This window comes from Mobula birostris, chromosome 6, assembly GCF_030028105.1.
Source record: "Mobula birostris isolate sMobBir1 chromosome 6, sMobBir1.hap1, whole genome shotgun sequence".
Lineage (NCBI taxonomy): Eukaryota > Metazoa > Chordata > Chondrichthyes > Myliobatiformes > Myliobatidae > Mobula > Mobula birostris.
The window spans coordinates 187,201,052-187,219,970 of record NC_092375.1 but is presented as its reverse complement, the minus strand read 5'-3'; the positions used below and the strand labels follow the sequence as shown (position 1 = coordinate 187,219,970).

The following is an 18,919-nucleotide window of genomic DNA, read 5'->3' as shown; positions in this document are numbered from 1 at the left end:
TTGGTCCTCTGGAAGATCAGGATAATCTATGCATAGATCTGAAAGAGATGGGGGAGAACTTGAATTTTTGCATCTGTATTACTTCGGAGACAGATGCATTCTATAGATGTGAGGCAATACAGCAGAAAGGTCATGGGCCCTATACAGATTATAGAGAAGGGAGTGTTTGTTGTTTTCGTGGCAAATTAGGGTGGATAATCTCCAGGGACTGACAATGTGTTCCCTTGGACCCTGTGGGAGGCTAGTGCAGAAATTGAAGGACCCCGAGCAGAGGTACTTAAAACATCCTTAGCCACAGGTGAGGTGCTGGAGGACTGGAAGATAGCTAATATTATGTTGTGTAAGAAAATGCCAGGAAATTACAGACCTGCGAGCCTGACACCAGTATTGGAAAAATTCTTGTAAGGTATTCTAAGGGATCAAGTATATAGTATTTGGATAGATAGGGTCTGATTAGGGATAGTCAACATGTCTGAGTGTGGCAAGTAGGTCTAACCAAACTCAGGGATTTTTGAGGAAGTTATCAGGAAAGTTGACGATGACAAAACAGTGAAGGTAAAGTCTAAATGGACTTTAGCAAGGTTTTTGATAGGGTCCTGCATGGAAGGCTCAGTTGCATGCATCCAAGATGAGGTAATAAATAGGATTAGACATTGGCTTCATGGAAGAATTTACAGAGCGGTTGTAGATGGTTGTCTCTGACTGGAGGTCTGTGACTAGTGAGTGCCCCAGGGGTCAGTACTGGGTCTGTTGTTGTTTGTCATCGATCTCAACAATGTGGATGATAATGTGGTAAACTGGATCAGCAAATTTGTGGATGATGCCAAGATTAGGGCTGTAGTGGACAGCAAGGAACATTATCAAAGCTTGCAGCAGGGCCTGGACCATTTGGAAAAATGGCAGATGGAATTTAATACAGGAAGGTGTACTTTGGGAAGAGTAACCAGCGTAGATTAAGCATGGTAAATGGTAGAGCATCGAGGAATAGAGTAGAGCATAGGGATCTTGGAATACAAGTATAATTCCTTGAAAGAGTCACAGGTAGATAAGGTTGCAAAGAAAGCTTTTGATACATTGGTCTTCATAAATCAATGTATTGAATACAGGAGTTGGGATGTTATGTTGAAATTGTAATAGGCCTCACCAACACTAATTTGGAGTATTCTGTTAGCTGTTTTGGTCAGCTACCTACAGGAAAGATGAAAATAAGATTAAGGAGTGCAGAGAAAATTTACAAGGATGTTGCCTGGACATGAAGGCCTGAGTCATACGGAAAGGTTGAATAGGTAAGGACTTTATTCCCTAGAACGTAGAAAACTGAGGGGAGATTTGACAGAGGTATACAAAATTATGAGGGGTATGCATAGGGAAAGCAGGTTTTTTTCACGGAGCTTGTATGAGATTATGACTGGGTGTCATGGGTTATGGATGAAAGGTGAAATATTTAAGTGAAACATTAGCAGGAACTTGAGGGTGATGAGAAGGTGGAACAAGCTCCCAGTACAAGTGGTGGATGCCCTGTCGATTTCAACATTTGAGAGAAATTTTTACTTGCGTATATGAAGGATGTAAGAAAGTCAATTCAATTCAACTGAACAATTATAGCCATAAATTTCCAGGATTGCCATCATTTGTCTGCTTGAACCCATTCACAGTGTTAACTTGCTGCAACTCCCAACACTGGTTTTTGATTTCACCTACTTTGGTGTAACATTGAATCAGGTTCGTGGGTCTGGCAAGTGAGACAGAAAACACTGACTGTGAATAGGTATATTAATTGTTTAATTACAACCAGTAAAAATTTGACCAAACGTTTATGTTCCCCAAGTTACAGAAACTACATAACTGAATATTCAACAAACATTCTTAGCTAAAAGCATATTGCAGAGCATATTTTCCCAATGGTCATATGCACCGCTTGCCTTAAACCGAAGAAGAGAGAAAGAACCTTCCATACATGCTCGCTAAATACCCAGTATATTTGAAACTGGAAACCAGGCAGCTAGCCAATGGGAAAAACCGCTGCAGTTTCTAAACTAACCAATCACAATGGAAGCAATTTTCAACAATCAGAATGAGCGATGTCCCCACAGAACAGTTGGTTATTTGCTTAAGCATTTTCAATTAAAATAATAAACCACTTCAAAAGCAGGTCACTAAAAATCATTTTACTTGCATCTGGATATAAACAACCAACCTTTTTATAATATGCATATTGAAATCCGGCATCACTGAGATAGATGACGTAGTTTGGCATTAAGTTCCTTTTCTTTTGTTAGTAGGTTATTGCTGTGCTTTTTGAAAGCTTCAAATTCCTATTAATAGGAAAAAAAGTTAGAAAATATATTATTTTTCAATGGATTACTTGTAAGGTTTGTAGCATGTGACAGGTTTATGGTGGAGACCCATTTTAGTTACCAGTAAGTATAACCATATAACAATTACAGTACGGAAACAGGCCAACTCGGCCCTTCTAGTCCGTGCTGAACTCTTACTCTATCCCATTCCCACCGACCTGCACTCAGCCCATAACCCTCCATACCTTTCCTGTCCATATATCTATCCAATTTAACTTTAAATGACAACATAGAACCTGCCTCAATCACTTCTGCTGGAAGCTCATTCCACACAGCTACCACTCTCTGAGTAAAGAAATTCCCCCTCATGTTACCCCTAAACTTTTGTCCTCTAATTCTCAACCCATGCCCTCTTGTTTGAATCTTCCCCACTCTCAATGGAAAAAGTCTAACCACATCAACTCTATCAATCTCCCTCATAATTTTAAACACCTCTATCAAGTCTCCCCTCAACCTTCTACGCTCCAAGGAATAAAGACGTAACTTGTTCAACCTTTCTCTGTAACTTAGGAGATGAAACCCAGGCAACATTTTAGTAAAACTCCTCTGTACTCTCTCAATTTTATTGACATCCTTCCTATAATTTGGTGACCAGAACTGTACACAATACTCCAGATTTGGCCTTACCAATGCCTTATACAAATTCAACATTACATCCCAACTCCTATACTCAATGCTCTGATTAATAAGGGCCAGCAAACCAAAAGCTTTCACCACCACCCTATCCACATGAGATATACATTTTTCATCTCACTCCAAACATTTACATCTGTTCAAGTGCACACCAGATTGTTTACACAAGTAGAAGTGATGGATGAGGAATCCTACATCTGAAGTTTTTTTCCTGCAATATTTTTTAAATCTGCAGGTAACTGTAAAGATGTTAACTTGAATGTGCTTATTTAGCATCTTCCATAGAATGCTTTAATTTCTCCACAGTGTGTTGATTGTTTAAAATTGCACATAACAGTGTTAATACTTAGCAAATGTATTTTAGGTCTGAGGTACAGTACAACTGAAATGCAGTATCTGATAAAACGTCTTCTGCCAAAGATTTTGAGAATATTCTGGAAACATTTGTACAATTTCAGTAATGGAAAGGGAATATTCCATGCTTAAAGCAATGTGCAAATAATTTTATTTAATATTTTATTGACTTGGCAGCTAGAGTAATTTCTGCTTTAAAAAGGCATGGCATTATTAGCCTTTGCGGTACTTATGCAGGCAGGAAAAAACAATTTGAACAGTGCAAATGACAAAAGTAAGCTGACCATGGATTAGAACCGACGTCACTTACTCTTTCCAAGTCAGTATAAATCTTTACGTATTTATGATATTGCTGCTCTAACTTTTTGACTCTTGCACTTTCATTTACCATTGCAGCTTCATGTTGAAATCTGAAATACAAAGCACATATTTTAAATGAAATGTATAAAATACAAAATAGTAGTCTACTCCTCTATAAATTAAAACCCCATCCTGAACCAGTCAGATGCCGGTTATTTACAATGGGGCCATATAGAAGCAGTCATGGTAAGGTGCACAATGCAATTATTCAAACGCAAACAGCAACTTGAATCTTGAAGAAGTTGCATTAAAAGGCATAGGCATTGATAGCTATGCCCTTAAATTAAAATTAACTCATTTTACTGACTGACTAGAAGGAACTAGAAACACTTGAAGCCAGTAACTGGGAGTAAAGCCAGGCTCCCTGACCTCAACTAGATCAGATGTGTCAGGTTTGAATCACATATCAAGAACAATTAAGCTTACAAAAGCTATAGTTAGTCCAGAACCACAGCACTAAGTAAGTGAGTGTTGCGTTCTGAAGGTTAAACATTTTAGTATTAATCATTATATGGTCATATTTAGTAAATTGTTCTGATTTGTTTTACCTGTCTTCTGCATTTTTCTTTGCATTTTCTGTTAATTTTAGCTTTTCCTCAAGTAGTTGTATCTCTTTTTGTTTGTCCTATATTTTAAAAGGTAATTGAAACAGAAATTAGGCATTTGCAAATGACAAATTCCCTTTTGTATCGATGTGTATCTCCTCAACAGACATGTACTGTTATGTTCAAGGCCAAGAAAATCTGAAATGCTGAGGCTTAGCAATTACTTATATGATTAAAGGTGGCCTGAGTGGTGCAGAAAGAGAAATAGAAATCTAAGCCTGATGTTAGTGTCAGAAGTGATCAGTTTTGATATAAGATACTTTACCTGTAATATGCCTCCTTATCCCCCATGGATGTTGTCTGGTCTATTCAGTATTTCCAGTAACTGCTGTTGTTCTATACATTTCCCATATGTTGTTTGTCTTTTTCTTACTAATTACCCTCAGTTATCTGTCCAGACAGCTGGGCTGTGATGACAACATTGTGAACTGTATAGTAATATATCATATCAGAGTGTGTACAGAGTGCGAAAATGGGCAGACATGTCGGAGATAATGTAATGTGAGTTGATGCATTTGGGTTGGAATAATGAGAGGTAGAATAGAATAAAGAATATTCTAAATGGAAATCTTGAGCAATACACACAAAGTGCTAGAGAAACTCAGCAGGTCAGGCAGCATTTATGGAGGAAAATTAACAGTAATCATTTTGGGCTAAGGCCTTTCATCAGAGTAGAGAAAACTTTTGAAAAATGGTGCAAGAACAGAGGGTAAGAGTGGACGATCATTGAAAGTGCAAGGCAGGTTATAAGGCATGCACATTTCAAGACTTTACCAAGAAAGCCATAAACTGGTCCAGCCTCAACCAGATCATCATCATCATGTGCCATACTCTGCCAGAGCCTTGGTGACTACTTTCTTCCACTGCAATCTGTCAGCAGTCAAACCTCTTGCATCTCTGGCGGTGAGGCTGGTCCACTTCTTGATGTTATCCTCTGTCTGCCTCGGGAGTGGCTTCCTTCTACTCTGCCTTCAAGTACAGTGCGTTCCAGTGTGTCATCAGTTCTTGAGATGTGTCCAAAATAGCGAAGTTTCCATTGGATAACGGTTTCCAGAAGTATTGGTTTTGTGCCAGTCTTTTGTAAGATGAAATTGTTCGATCTCTTTTCAATGTATGATACCCTGAGGATCCATCTGTATGTCCACATCTCCAACGCTATCAACTTCTTTTCATTAGCTGCTTTTAGGGTCCATGTTTCACAGCCATATAGGGTTACTGGCCAGACAAGACGCTTGAGGAGGTGTATCTTGGTGTTAGTGCTCACAGATCTATCTTTCCAGATGTTCCAGAGTTTGGTAGTGCTTGTGCATGCCATTGCTAGCCTTCGCCTTAGTTCCTTGCTGCTCAACCAGATGCTGTGATCAATTTTAGTTGCCTCATTATGTGAGGGTTGCAAAGATATTGGACTGGATCCAGCGAAGATATCGGGCACTTTTGCTCCATCCACCAAAAGCAGAATTTCCAGGTAGCCAACCATTTTAATTCCTATTTCCATTCCCGTCCCAATATGTCGGTCCATAGCCTCCTCCTGTGCCATGGTGAGGCCACTCTCAGGGTGGAGGAACAACACCTCATATTCCATCTGGATAGCCTTCAACAAGATGGCATGAACATTAATTTTTCCTTCTGGTAAAAAAAAAATCCCCTCCCTCTTACATCTTCTGCTATTTTCCACTCTGGTCTCTTACCTCATCTCACCTGCCTATCATCTCTCCCTGCGTCTCCTCCTCCTTCCTTTTCTCCAATGGCCTATTCTCCTCTCTTCTCAGATTCCTTTTTCGCTATACCTTTCCCACCCACCTGGCTTCATCTATCACTATAATTACAAGGGTAGGTTAGACTCAGAGAGACTGGGACTGTTTGCTTTAGAGAAGGTTAAAGATATAATAAAAGCATATAACATTACATGGTGTCTGGATAGAGTGGATGGTGGTGAGGTTGGTCTCATATATAAAAGAAAAGGGAAGCAAATTAGTAGCAACATGGGGGGCAGAAACAGAAAAATATAGTCACTTTTTCTTTACTTAAACCGAATCATTTATAGTTCTCAACTTGACCTGTATAATTTTCCCTCTCTCCATGGAAATTTTAAGAAGTTCTTCTTTCTCTTGTGTTAATAAAGTCATTTTATTTTGGAATTCTGTTTCTTCATGATTTCTAATTTCTGCAGCTTCTTTTTGTTTCAGTTCTGCAACTAAACAAAAGGTCAAGACACCTGATTTAGAAAAGAATGATTTCATCACATTTTGAACTTACCATATGTAATGTTTTTGCTGAAAACTAGCATGCTTTGAAATTACCAGATATATTTAAATTAATTACTCAATTCTGCCTAAGTCAATCTCGATAAAATTATTTTAGATTACAAATAAACTCTTCTTGGGCTCCCAGTCGGGTACAGGTATCGATTTTAACCCACATTTCGATGACAAAGTCTGCCATTTTCAAAAGGGATGATGCCTGGGCTTGTCTAGTCCAGTGGTATTTATACCCCCATTGTCCATCCCCCCCGATTGGTTAGTCCTCATCTGATCAATGGCTTTTTGGACTGCCGGTGAAGGAAGCCATTGAAATAAAACAAGAGGAAAAGGATTTTTTAAAAAGACAAAGGTCCACTCTAAGTAAGAACTGGAATTCGAGTGTAAACAAGGTGGGACAGTGGAAACCTGATTGGATGAGGTCTAACCAATCAGGAGGAACGTATGAATACCACTGGACATCAACCCTGATAAAGATGGTAGGGTTTTTCATTGAAATGTTGGGTAAAAACGATACTTGTACCTGGCTGAAGGCCCAAGAAGAGTTTATTTGTCATGTACACTGGCAAAGCATTAAATCTTTTTTTTAAATTTTAGATTGTTATCCAAAGTCATTATTTTGCTGTAACTGCATCAACTATTGTAAGTCTTTAAGGAACTTCTAACTATATGACAAAAATATTTCTAATTTAATTTACAATATTTTTAATTTCAGATATACTGTTAAAATCTTTCATCCTATTGGTCTTTGATATGTTGCAATTTATCGTGACACTAGATGTGGTTATTTACTTGAACACATACCATTACATCTATCTTCTGCTTCTTTGAGCTTTGCCTTCAGAGACTGCACTTCATCTAGATAAGACTTCTCTGTCTTCGCTTGTTTGTCTAAAAATTCACTTTCTGTTGTTCGCAAATTCATTGTCATTTGCCTGAAATATAGAAAAGAACACATATTATGATTATAGTATTGATTTTCAGAAAATTAAAAAGGATAACTGATATTTATACTTCAAAGACATTTTGAAATCCCCAGGAAACTGATTTGTTGTCAAAAACCTATCTGCTTTGCTAATAGGTATATAGAAGTAAATCTGTAGTCATGAAATGACCTGCCTATATGTGACTATTTTCATTATACAGCACAAAAATAGGCCCTTCAGCCTACCATGTGTATGCTGACCACCAATTACCTATCGCAGTGGTTAGCGCAATACAGTTATAGCTCAGGTCATTGGTGTTTAGAAATCATCTCCAGCGCTATCTGTAAGGAGTTTGTAAGCTCTCCCCATGACTGTGTGGGATTCCTCTGGGTGCTCCGATTTCCTCCCACAGTCCAAAGATGTACTGGTTAGTAGGTTAATGGATCATTAGGCTAGAGTTACGTAGTGGGTTGCTGAGTGGGGGGGGGGGGGCGGCACATGGATCATTGGCCGGAAGGGCCTGTCTGGGCCGTATCTCTAAATAAACAGAACAACCCCATTACCAGTATTTGGTCCATTGCACACCATGCCTTGGCATTTCAAGTGCTAACCTTAAACATTCTGCGAGTCTGTTTCTCCAACACCTTCTCAGGGCGACTTCAACCACCCTCTGATTGAAAATAATTCATCCTCGGATCCATTCTAAACCTCTTCCTCCTCACCTTAAAACATTGTCCTCAAGTCTTACACACCTCTGACATGAGAAGGTTATTACTATCAGTCCCTCTTCGGTCTTCTTCAGCTCCTCTGCTTCAAGGAAAACAAAGCTAGCCTATCCGATCCCTTCTCATAACTGAAATGTTTTATTCCAGACAACATTCTAGCAAATCTAATTTTTAATATATCATCTGCGTTCTTTCCAGTATCACTGGATTCTTCCCACAATGTGAAGACCAGAACTGTATACACTTTTCAAGTTGTGGTCTAACTGATGTTTTGTAAAATTATGTTGAGTCCTACCTCCTCTTATCTTCTATTTTTGTAAATCTTGAGATTCTATCTGCAGTACGTCCTTGATACATTAAAAAAATGAATCTAACTTTTGACAAGAACCTGTTTAATTTCTTTTCTAAAGACATTAATCATTTTTGTGTCACCACCAGTGTCTGTACACCTGTTCCACTTTCTTATGTTGTTACTAATTTATGAAAATAATCTTTTATAATTACTATAAAGATCATCAGACATAGTAGCAGAATTAGGCCAATCAGCCCATCGAGTTTGCTGATATATTATGGCTGATCTATTTTCCCTCTCAATCCTACCTTTGCCCCATAACATTTTTCACCCCTCCTAATCAAGTCTCTATGAACCTCCACTTTAAATATACCAAAAATGACTTGGCCTACACAGCTCTCTTTGGCAATGAATTCCACAAATTCACCACTCTCTGGCTAAAGAAATTGCTCCTCAGCTCTGTTCTAAAGAGCTGTTTTTCTATTCTGAGGCTACGTTGTCTGGTTCTGGAAACTCTCACATCAGAGACATCCTCGGCATGTCCACTCTCTCTAGGCCTTCCAATGTTCGGGAGGTTTCAATGAGAAAATGGCTTCTTTGTAAAAGATTTTCCAGGACCTTTCTAATTGAAGGAAGTTCTAAAACATTTCACTTTTTATTTATAATTTACAAGTAGTCCATCTTGCTTGGATTATTATAAACTTAAATTCCACGATGAATTGGATTGGGGGGAGGGGTTGGAATCTACACTTTATAACTGTTAGGGATCATGCTGGAGTTATGAAATTATGGGTTAACTAAAATGAGAACAATTCTTCAGGAAATTAAACCTCTACACAAATTAACTTCTAACTGAAATTTTGTGCATAGTGAAATCAACCATTCTGATTCTGTGCATTGAAACGACAGAGAGGAAGCCAATAGGTGAACGTTCCTGCTAATTGCTCATTGTTAAAGGGGTATCCTTGCCACTTAATACACAGTTCAGGACTGGTCTGATTTGTCACTTAAACTTCTGGTTAGTTGTATATTCTTTGAGCTATCCTTTAACACTACAAAAGGAGTATATTTTGGGTGTCTGGAGTTTGTACTTTGGCTTTCGGAATATTCAAAGGGGTTCTGCTAGTTGGGAGGTGATGCCATTGTAAAGAGGAAATTTTGTAAACTTATCTGAATATACTCCAAGTATAAGTACGTGATTATAGCAATTGAAACTGTAGTTAATTGTAATCATTGTATTGAAATTGTTAAAAAAATATTGTGCTAGGAAAGTGAGATCCTCTTGGATTCTTCTCGATCAGGGGTTCCCAACTCTACTTTTATGCCATGGACCAATACCATTAACTGAGGGGTCCATGGGCCCCAGACTGGAAACCCCTGTTCTAGAGTCGCTCTCCTGAAAGTATGTTGTGTGAATAAAGACTTTTATATTTCCCAGTTACAATTTCTTTGTGGCTCAGTTTCAATCAGTCATATTTGGGGGGCCCATCTGGGATACATTCGTGACCCACGACATGGCCAGCGACCTCAGCAGTCTAAGGGGATGAGTATTTTTAAGGTAGCACCCTAGGCTTGGATCTCTTTAGGTCAATGGTCATGGAATCATAGAGTATCAAACAATACGGTGGAGACCTGAACTATTGTGAATAGGATAGTGTTAAACAAGTGGATTGCTGGATGATGTGACTCGTTGAGCTGGAAGGTCCTGTTCTGTGCTGTATCTCTAAATAAGATAATAAAAAATAGATAAATAAAGTAGATATAAAAGTGCTGTGTGTGTGCAGATTCTGTAAACCTTGACCAAAACACATAAAATACTGGAGGAACTCTGCAAGTCAGGCAGCATCTATGCAAGCGAGTAAACAGTTGATGTTTCAGACTAAGACCTTTCAACACGAATGGAAAGGAAGGGGCCAGACACCCGAATAAAGTGGGGAGGAGGGGAAGGAGTACAAGCTGGCAGGTGATAGGTGAAACTAGGTGAGGAGGAAGGTAGTGGAGGGGAGAGGAAGTAAGAAGTTAGAAGATGATAGGTGAAAGAGGTAAGGGGCTAAAGAAGAAGGAACCTAATATGAAAGGACAGTGACCATGGAAGAAAAGGAAGGAGAAGGAACCCAGAGAGTAGGTGGGCAGGTGAACAGCAGAGGGAAGGGGGAAACCAGAAATGGGAAATGGAAAGGGAGAGAAGGGGGAAGGGGGAGAAATTGCCAGAAGATAGATAAATCGATATTCATGCTATTCAGTTGATGGCTACTCAAACGAAATATGAGGTGTTTCTCCTGAGTATGTCCTTTCACGGTGGTACAGGATGCCATAGGTAGGGATGTTGGAACGGGAATGGGAAATTGGTGGGCACTGGAAAATCCTACCTTTTGTGGCGGACTGAGTGAAGGTGCTTGACAAAACAGTTCTCCAACCTACAATGGGTCTCACTGACGTCGAAGTAGCCATACTGGGAGCTACCTACCATCTTCTACCTCCTATGGTCCATTTTCCTCTCCTATCAGATTCCTTCCTCTCCAGCCCTTTACTTTTCCTACCCACTTCGCTTCATCTATCATCTTCTAGCTATCTTCCTTCCCTTCTCCCACTTTTTTATTCTGGCGTCTTCCTACTTACTTTCCCATCCTGAAGAAGGTTCTCAACCCAAAACATTGATCCTTTATTCATTTCCACAGATACTGCCTGATCTGTTGAGGTCCTCCAGAATTATGCGTGTGCTACTTTGGATTTCCAGCATCTGCGGAATTTCTAGTGTTTAGAAGCATATCATACTCCATAAATACCACCAACTACAATGGGATCCTACCACTATACACGTCTTCCCCTCCCTTCACATTTTCCACTTTTAGTAGGGATTGCACCCTATTTAATTCCTTTGACACTTGCCTTTCCCTATTGATCTCTCTCCTGGCACTTATCTCTGCAAGCAGGACAAATGCTACATCTGCACCTACATTTCCTCCCTCATCACCATTCATGGCCCCACACAGTTCTTCCAGGTTAGACAATACTTCTATGAGTCTGTCGAGGTCATTTACTATATCTGTTGCCCCTAATACGGCCTCCTCTACATCAGTGAGACCCGACAAAAATTGGGGGTCCACTTCATTGAGCACCTTCGCTCCATCTACTGTGAAAGGCTGGATCTCCCAGTGGCCATCCATTTCAATTCATCTTCCCATTCCCATTCTGACATGTCTTTCCATGATCTCCATGTTTGTATTCAGTTAATTTCTTAGGACATATCGGATTTCAAATTTGTTATCACGTTGCTTACTTGCATTCTCGTTCCAGCATGTTGCATTGTTTCAAACATTCTTCTAGTTTATTGGACAGGTTCAATATTTGGTCTTCCTTCTCCTGCAAGGCTCGACGAAAAAGATTTTCATTTTCTCTCTTAAGATTTTCATTTTGCTCACTAAGCACCAAATTCTGTCTCTTATATTCATCCTTAAATTTGATAATTTCTTGGTGGTTTAATGCCAGATCCATGAATCGCTCTTCCAGCCGAGCTGACAACTTGACTTCACCCTGCAGTTGTTGCTTCAAGTCCTCACACTGGCTCTCCAGCTCAGCATTAATTCTTTCCAATGCTTGACAATGCCGAATGAACTCATCAGCCCGCTGTTTTAGTATGCAGATGAGCTGTGACTGTTGATCTATCCTAGATCGTAACATGGCATTTTCTGTTTTATCTTCTTCAGACAATCCACGTAACTTCTCTAATGTAAGCGGCAAAGTATCAATTTCCTACACAATACAAAAATATTTGAATCAATTTAGCACAGAGGTAATAAATTCACAAATTCATCAAGACACGCTGGATTGGTGTTATGATCCTGGTGTGATTGTTAATATAAGTGTACTGTCTTGGGTTTGTGTTTTTGATATAGTTGACTGTGCAAAAGCATTGACTGGGTCAGTGATTCAGCTTTTGTTTTCAGTGTAGGGAGTATTATTTGGATATGGTTATCAGTTTGAATACAATGATATTGATTTGGTATTCAATGTGAACACAATAGTGTATCAGTATGAAGACTCTAATTTGGTTTGTGATCTGGCTTTGATGATAACCTTGATGACACTAATTCAGTTTAATTATCATAAAGAGCACACAGACTCAGATTATGATCCGGGTTTGATCATCAGAGTGAACATACAGATCTGGATTATTGCCCCGAACCTGATTTGAGTTTTGTAAGTGTTGTGGGAGCAGTGTCTCGTGTTAAGTTACCATTGTGATTATGGTATCTCAGGTCAATTACCTGGATTTCGTTACCATTTTGAACACACCATCTCAGTGTACTGAGCATTATGAGCATGCTACCTAGAATTAGTCCCTGAGCTATGATGATCTTTGTAAACACATTATTCAAGAGTAGCTGGCTTCTTTGATTACTGTAAGCTCATGTTTCTAGGGTTAGTGCCCTGAGTTGATTGATGGCACTATCAGAGGTTCAGGACCATTATAAGCAGACTATTACTGTGGACATGAGCTATAACCCAAGTTCAGAGATCACAATGAACATGATGCCTCAGAGTTAGTTACCATCATCATTATGTGCCATGCCTTATGACATAGGTGATCATGGTCAATGACCATGATTGTTCTTGGCAAATTTTTCTACAGAAGTAGCTGGTTTGCCATTGCCTTCTTCTGGGCAGTGTCTTCACAAGATGGGTGACCCCAGCCATTATAAAGATTCTTCAGAGGTTACCTGGCGAGAGTGGTTGCATAACCAGGACTTGTGATATGCAGCAGCAGCTCATATGACCATCCACCACCTGCTCCCTTGGCTTCACATGACCCTGCTGGGGGTGGGGGTGAGGTTGTGGGTGCTAAGCAGGTGCTACATATTACCAATGACTACTATTCAAAGGTTTGCTTTAGTGAATATTGTGAGTGTATCGTTTCAGGTCTAATTTTCGTTATGAACACACATCTTAGTTTGGATCACACACAAAATGCTGGAGGAACTCAGCAGGCCAGGCAGCATTTTGTGTGTGTTGCTTGGATTTCCAGCAGATTCTCTCTTGTTTGTCTCACTTTGGAGCCTTGAGCTTGGGGATCACGTTAACCAATTTATCCCGCTGTGAACACACTATCCTGGGTCCATTACTTGGGGTGAAGTTTCCACGGTGAATATAATACAGTGGCATGCAAAAGTTTGGGCACCCCAGGTCAAAATTTCTATTACTGTGAATAGCTAAGCAAGTAAAAGATGACCTGATTTCCAAAAGGCAAAAAGTTAAAGATGGCAGATTTCTTTAATATTTTAAGCAAGATTACTTTTTTATTTCCATCTTTTAGTTTCAAAATAACAAAAAAAGAAAAGGGCCCGAAGCAAAAGTTTGGGCACCCTGCATGGTCAGTACTTAGTAACATCCCCTTTGGCAAGTATCACAGCTTGTAAATGCTTTCGTTTTAACCTGCTTAATCTAGTATCAACAAGATTTAAGAATTCCATTGTTTTGAAAAATATTACTGACAAGGTCCATCAGTTGAATCCTACACTGCAAAAAAAATTGAAGGAATTAATTATCAAGCATAAAGATTTATCTTCTGACATTCCAAGACGGTGTATGGCTGCAGTGCATGACGTCATTGTAAATTCAGCCCAGCCGATCAAAGAGCATCCTTACAGAATGAATATAGAGGAAAGTAAAATGGTTAAACAAGAAATTGGAAACAAGAAAGAACAAGGAAAGAGAGTGGATGACTGTATTGATAGAGTGGGAAAGGCTAAATACCTTACGAAGATTGACCTGTTAAAAGGATATTGGTGTGTTCCTTTAACAGAGAGGGTTAAAGAGATATCTACATTTATGACACCATCTGGACTGTATGAGTACAATGTTTTACCCTTCAGGATGAAAAATGCTCCAGGAACATTTCAAAGAATGATCAATTCTGTGATTAGAGGGTTAGAAAACACAGGGGCTTGCATTGATGATTTAGTGGTCTGGAATGACACATGGGAAGAGAATATTGTGGCTGTAGAAAAACTGTTTGAAAGGCTGTCCAAGGCCAACCTTTCTGTAAACCTTGCTAAAAGTGAGTTTGGTCATGCCACAGTTACATATCTTGGCTATGTAGTAGGCCAGGGCGAACTGGCCCCTGTACAGGCCAAGGTTCAAGCTATTGCTGAGGTTCATGTTCCGACCAGCAAGAAAGCCTTGAGAAGGTTTTCGGGAATGATTGGGTATTTTCATAAGTTTTGTAAGAACTTTGCAGACATCGCTCTCCCCCTAATAAAACTCCTGGGGAAGAGTGAAAGATTTGTATGGAATGACCTTTGCCAGGAGGCATTTGAACGCCTGAAAACCATCCTGTGCTCAAAGAACCTGATTTTTCAAAGCCATTTTCTATAGCGACAGACGCTAGTGATGAAGCTGCTGGGGCAGTACTGTTACAGAAGGGTGTGGATGACATTGAACACCCAGTAGCTTATTTCTCAAAGAAATTTAATGTGCATCAGAAAAACTATTCCACTGTTGAAAAGGAATTGCTAGCACTTATTCTGGCTTTACAACATTTTGAAGTCTAAGTTTGTCCTGCCCAGAGACCACTTGTGGTTCACACGGATCACAATCCGTTAGTGTTTCTAACTAAGATGAAGGATAAGAATAGAAGGTTATTAAATTGGAGCCTAATATTGCAAGAATATGACTTAAAAATCAAACATGTGAAAGGTACTGACAATATTATAGCTGATTGCTTGTCCAAATGTTAAGTTAGAAATTGTACACGTTTTTGCTCTGTTATCTGATGATTATACGTGTTGGTTCAAACTCTGTAAGTTACCTTTAAACCAAAAATGTTGCCTTTGTCAAAAAATTTTTCTAACAGGAAGGGGGTGTGACGGGGTCCTGAATTACCCCTATGAACTGTGCTTTTGAAAAGAGAGAGAGGGTTGTTCAACACAGACATCTTGTTAAAAAGAGAGAGAGAGGCAAAGACTGCTCACAGTTTGTTTACAGTTTGCAAGGACACTGGCAGCTTCCAAGTTCTTACAGAGAGAGAAGGGAGGAGCTGCTTGATGGACAGCTGGAATTCAGCACGGTGAGATAAATAGAAGGTCGACTGTTAGACCTACAGACAAATGGTTTTTTGACACTGAGCTTTGTTGTGCCCACAGAAAAGGTGGGTTTTGGAGGATCGATCAGTGGCTCTCACTGTGTGAAAAGGGTGTGACCGGTGGGGAGTTATTCGTGTGTCCGACCCTCGCTTGGGTTGATAATTCCACCACAGAAGAACGGTCCCCTTTGTTGTGGTCACAGTTGGTGACTTCTAAAGGAATTCAGAGGACAACGGGAAGCATCAGCTCACCTGAAGAACCAAACACGTCTCTCTCTCTCCATCACTACTCAACTCAATACCACGAACTGAACTGAACTTTACTCATCTTTGTAGGACTATCTATTTACCCCTAGACTCGAAGAAGCTTGGTTGTCATATATTTCCACACTTATATGTGTGTATACATATATATATATATATAAAATCATTGCTAACTTGTTTGATATATCTGCATTTATATTACTGTATTGCGTAGTTACTAATAAATACCATTAGTTAACAGCAATACCGGACTCCAAAGTGTTTTCCATTTCTGCTGGTTCTTTAACCCGTCACGGGGTACGTGACATGCCCAAACTTTTGCACGCTACTGTATCTCAGGGGGTTAATGCCTGGAGTTAAAGAGCATTGTGGTCACGTTGTCTCAGGTTTAGTGAATACAGTACAGTAGTACACATTCTGAGTCCGGCTGGTGCCTAAGATTACTGACCATGTTAACCATTGTCTTCGATTATCACTGAATTCAGTGACCACTGTGGACATCCTGCGTTTGTGGTTGGTGCTCTGAGTTTATTGATCAAGACTTGGGCCATGACCCTAATTTTCTGAGGCCATACCGTCTCGGGATTGTTAAACCCACCTGTTCGCTGTCCTGCATCATTTGATTAAAGTTTCGAGGCTTGCGCCCTCCGGCTCCTTGCGGCTCCATGGTCCGCAGTGAGACCGTTGCTAACAGCAACAAGCAACCGCATTACGGCGGCTGCGGTCCGTCAAAAACCAGCCGGCGAATTCAAAACGCGATTTTGCGACCTTATTCCTCACGGAGAGAATGATGGCTAGTCCAGAGCTTGGCCTACCTCGTGGCTTCTGTCAAGCCTCTCTCTATACACACACACAAATACGCTCAAGTAAAATCAAATTCAAATAATTGCGAGTTTGTGGCTACGTAATTAGACTAAAATAGAGAGATGCGGAGATGGCATTTGACAAGACCTGATGGGGGCCCGCAGAAAAGCTGCATTTACTTAGAGGTTCATTTGCTTCAGGTTGGTTATTGTTTTCATGTTTTTATAACTGTAGGTGTTTCCATTGAAATAATATCATCCGTGTGCGATGGACTCCTGTACCACGGGGTGTTAGTAGTTTGCCTTGTCAAGGTGGAAGAAGTCAAAGAAGAGCATGCGCTGGTTAACTCCTCATCGCCCAACGTTAACCTTTTCATTTATTTCCTTGCATTATCGTGCGGGGCAGATTTTACTGACATTGTATTTTTGACTGAAATATCTTTGCGTATTTATTCGACATTCAGCTATGTACATCCACATGAAACGCTGTCGCAGTATTCATCATCAGGGGCCCCCACCACCCAGGACATGATCCTTTCTGGGGCTGCCGTTGGCAAGAAGGTACAGGAGCCTCAGGACTTACAGCACCACGTTCAGGAACGGTTATTACCCCTCAATCATCAGGCTCTTGAACAAAAGGAGATAACTCTGATAATAAATGTACTTTAAATCTTTGAAATTCACTCAACTTCACTTGGCCATCATTGAAATGTTTCTCACTTTCATGGATTTTTCATCTCATATTCTCAGTATTTATATAATTGTTTTTTTTTTGCATTTGCACAGGTTGTTGTCCTCTGCACTCTTGCACCAGTTGGGCAATCTTTCATCAATTCTGCTATAGTGATTATTCTAGAGATTTGTTGATTATGCCCACAAGAAAATGAATTTTTGGGTTGTATATGGTGACATATGAATTTATATATGTAATTTGATAATAACATCTATTTGAACTTTGAACTTTACAGGTTGAGCACCTCTTATCCAAAATGCTTGGGGCTGTAAGTGTTTTGGATATTGGATTTTTTTGATTTTGAAATATTTGTATCTATACATTTGTATTTACCTTGGGGATGGGACCCAAGACTAAACACAAAATCCATTTACATTATTACATTTACAGCTTATGTACAGCTGGTGTGAAGCTCACAGAGAGAACAGTCCGCAGTCACAGTACAGTCTAACATGATGGAGCTGGGTCCTCCACAGACCATCAGAGTTGAATGACTGCCCCTGACTGCGTCTATTACTGGGTTCCAGCATTGCAACTGGCTGCATACCCACCATTGATTTCAAACAGCCACGCATTCCATGGTGCTGACAATGGGAGTGGGGGTGTAGTTTTACATAATATTTTAAATAATTTTGTACACGAAATGATAACGTGTACATTGAACCATCAGAAAGGTAAGCTACCACTACTTAAGTAGACAGTCAAAGGATATTTGATATCACCATCATTCCCGACTCTGAGTTTATATGTTATTGCGAAACAGTCTTGTCTTACACTTGTTTATTACACATATGTACAGGTACAGCCGTTCAGCATGTTAGATCTTCATCAGTCACAACCTTGGCAAACTCATCAATGAATTTCTCTACTGCTTCGTGATCAGCAGATGTTTTATCATCACAAATGATTAAAAACTGTAATGTGCCTTTTCTTAAATTTCTGCAACCAACCTGCTGAATATTCACAATTGCCTTCAATTTTCAGTTCGCCATGATAGATCTTTACTTGTTTCCTGATTGGCATGCCATTAGGCAGCATACGTTCACTCCAACACTGATGAATCCACTCTTTCAATACACGATTGAGATCTTTGTTTTTGCTTTATGCAGTGTTTTTCTATTTTTCATTAAATTCAGTTCAGTGCACACGTGAGGTCTCTTCTCAGAACCATCTGTGGTGTGCAAAGACCTGCACCTTGCCGGGGAATCTCCTCAGTGTCCTGTGGAATATTCCATTTGTGATGTCATGTCAGTGCTAAAATTTTTTTTTGATTTTGGGATTTTGGATAAGGGGTGCTCCAACCTGTATTACTTTTAAAATATTTTGGCACATTTTGCTTATAATACTTTGGAAGCTCTGATCTTTAACCATCTAAGACTGTTATGGTTATAGGAGTTTAGGAGAAGCATTTTTCTTAAAGTGGGTGATCTTTTAATGGAGGAAGATGATAAATCTTTAGCTTATTTAAAAATTGTAATTTCATTGATTTCAGCACTCTCTGCTCAACTGAACTGGTATGAGGTGCTGG

At 39.7% G+C, this 18,919-nt stretch overlaps 1 protein-coding gene across 1 annotated transcript; it reads right to left on the bottom strand.

Annotated features, from left to right (window-relative positions):
* Nucleotides 1–1,795: 1,795 nt before the first annotated feature.
* LOC140198668 (coiled-coil domain-containing protein 89) lies at nt 1,796–16,535 on the bottom strand. Its single transcript, XM_072259686.1, has 7 exons — nt 16,454–16,535; nt 11,791–12,263; nt 7,372–7,502; nt 6,367–6,503; nt 4,253–4,329; nt 3,655–3,754; nt 1,796–2,315 (listed from the first exon to the last, which is right to left on the bottom strand). The coding sequence occupies exons 1-7, from the start codon at nt 16,520–16,522 to the stop codon at nt 2,229–2,231; spliced, it is 1,074 nt and encodes a 357-aa protein (XP_072115787.1). The 5' UTR covers nt 16,523–16,535; the 3' UTR covers nt 1,796–2,228.
* Between the last annotated feature and the right edge of the window lie 2,384 nt (nt 16,536–18,919).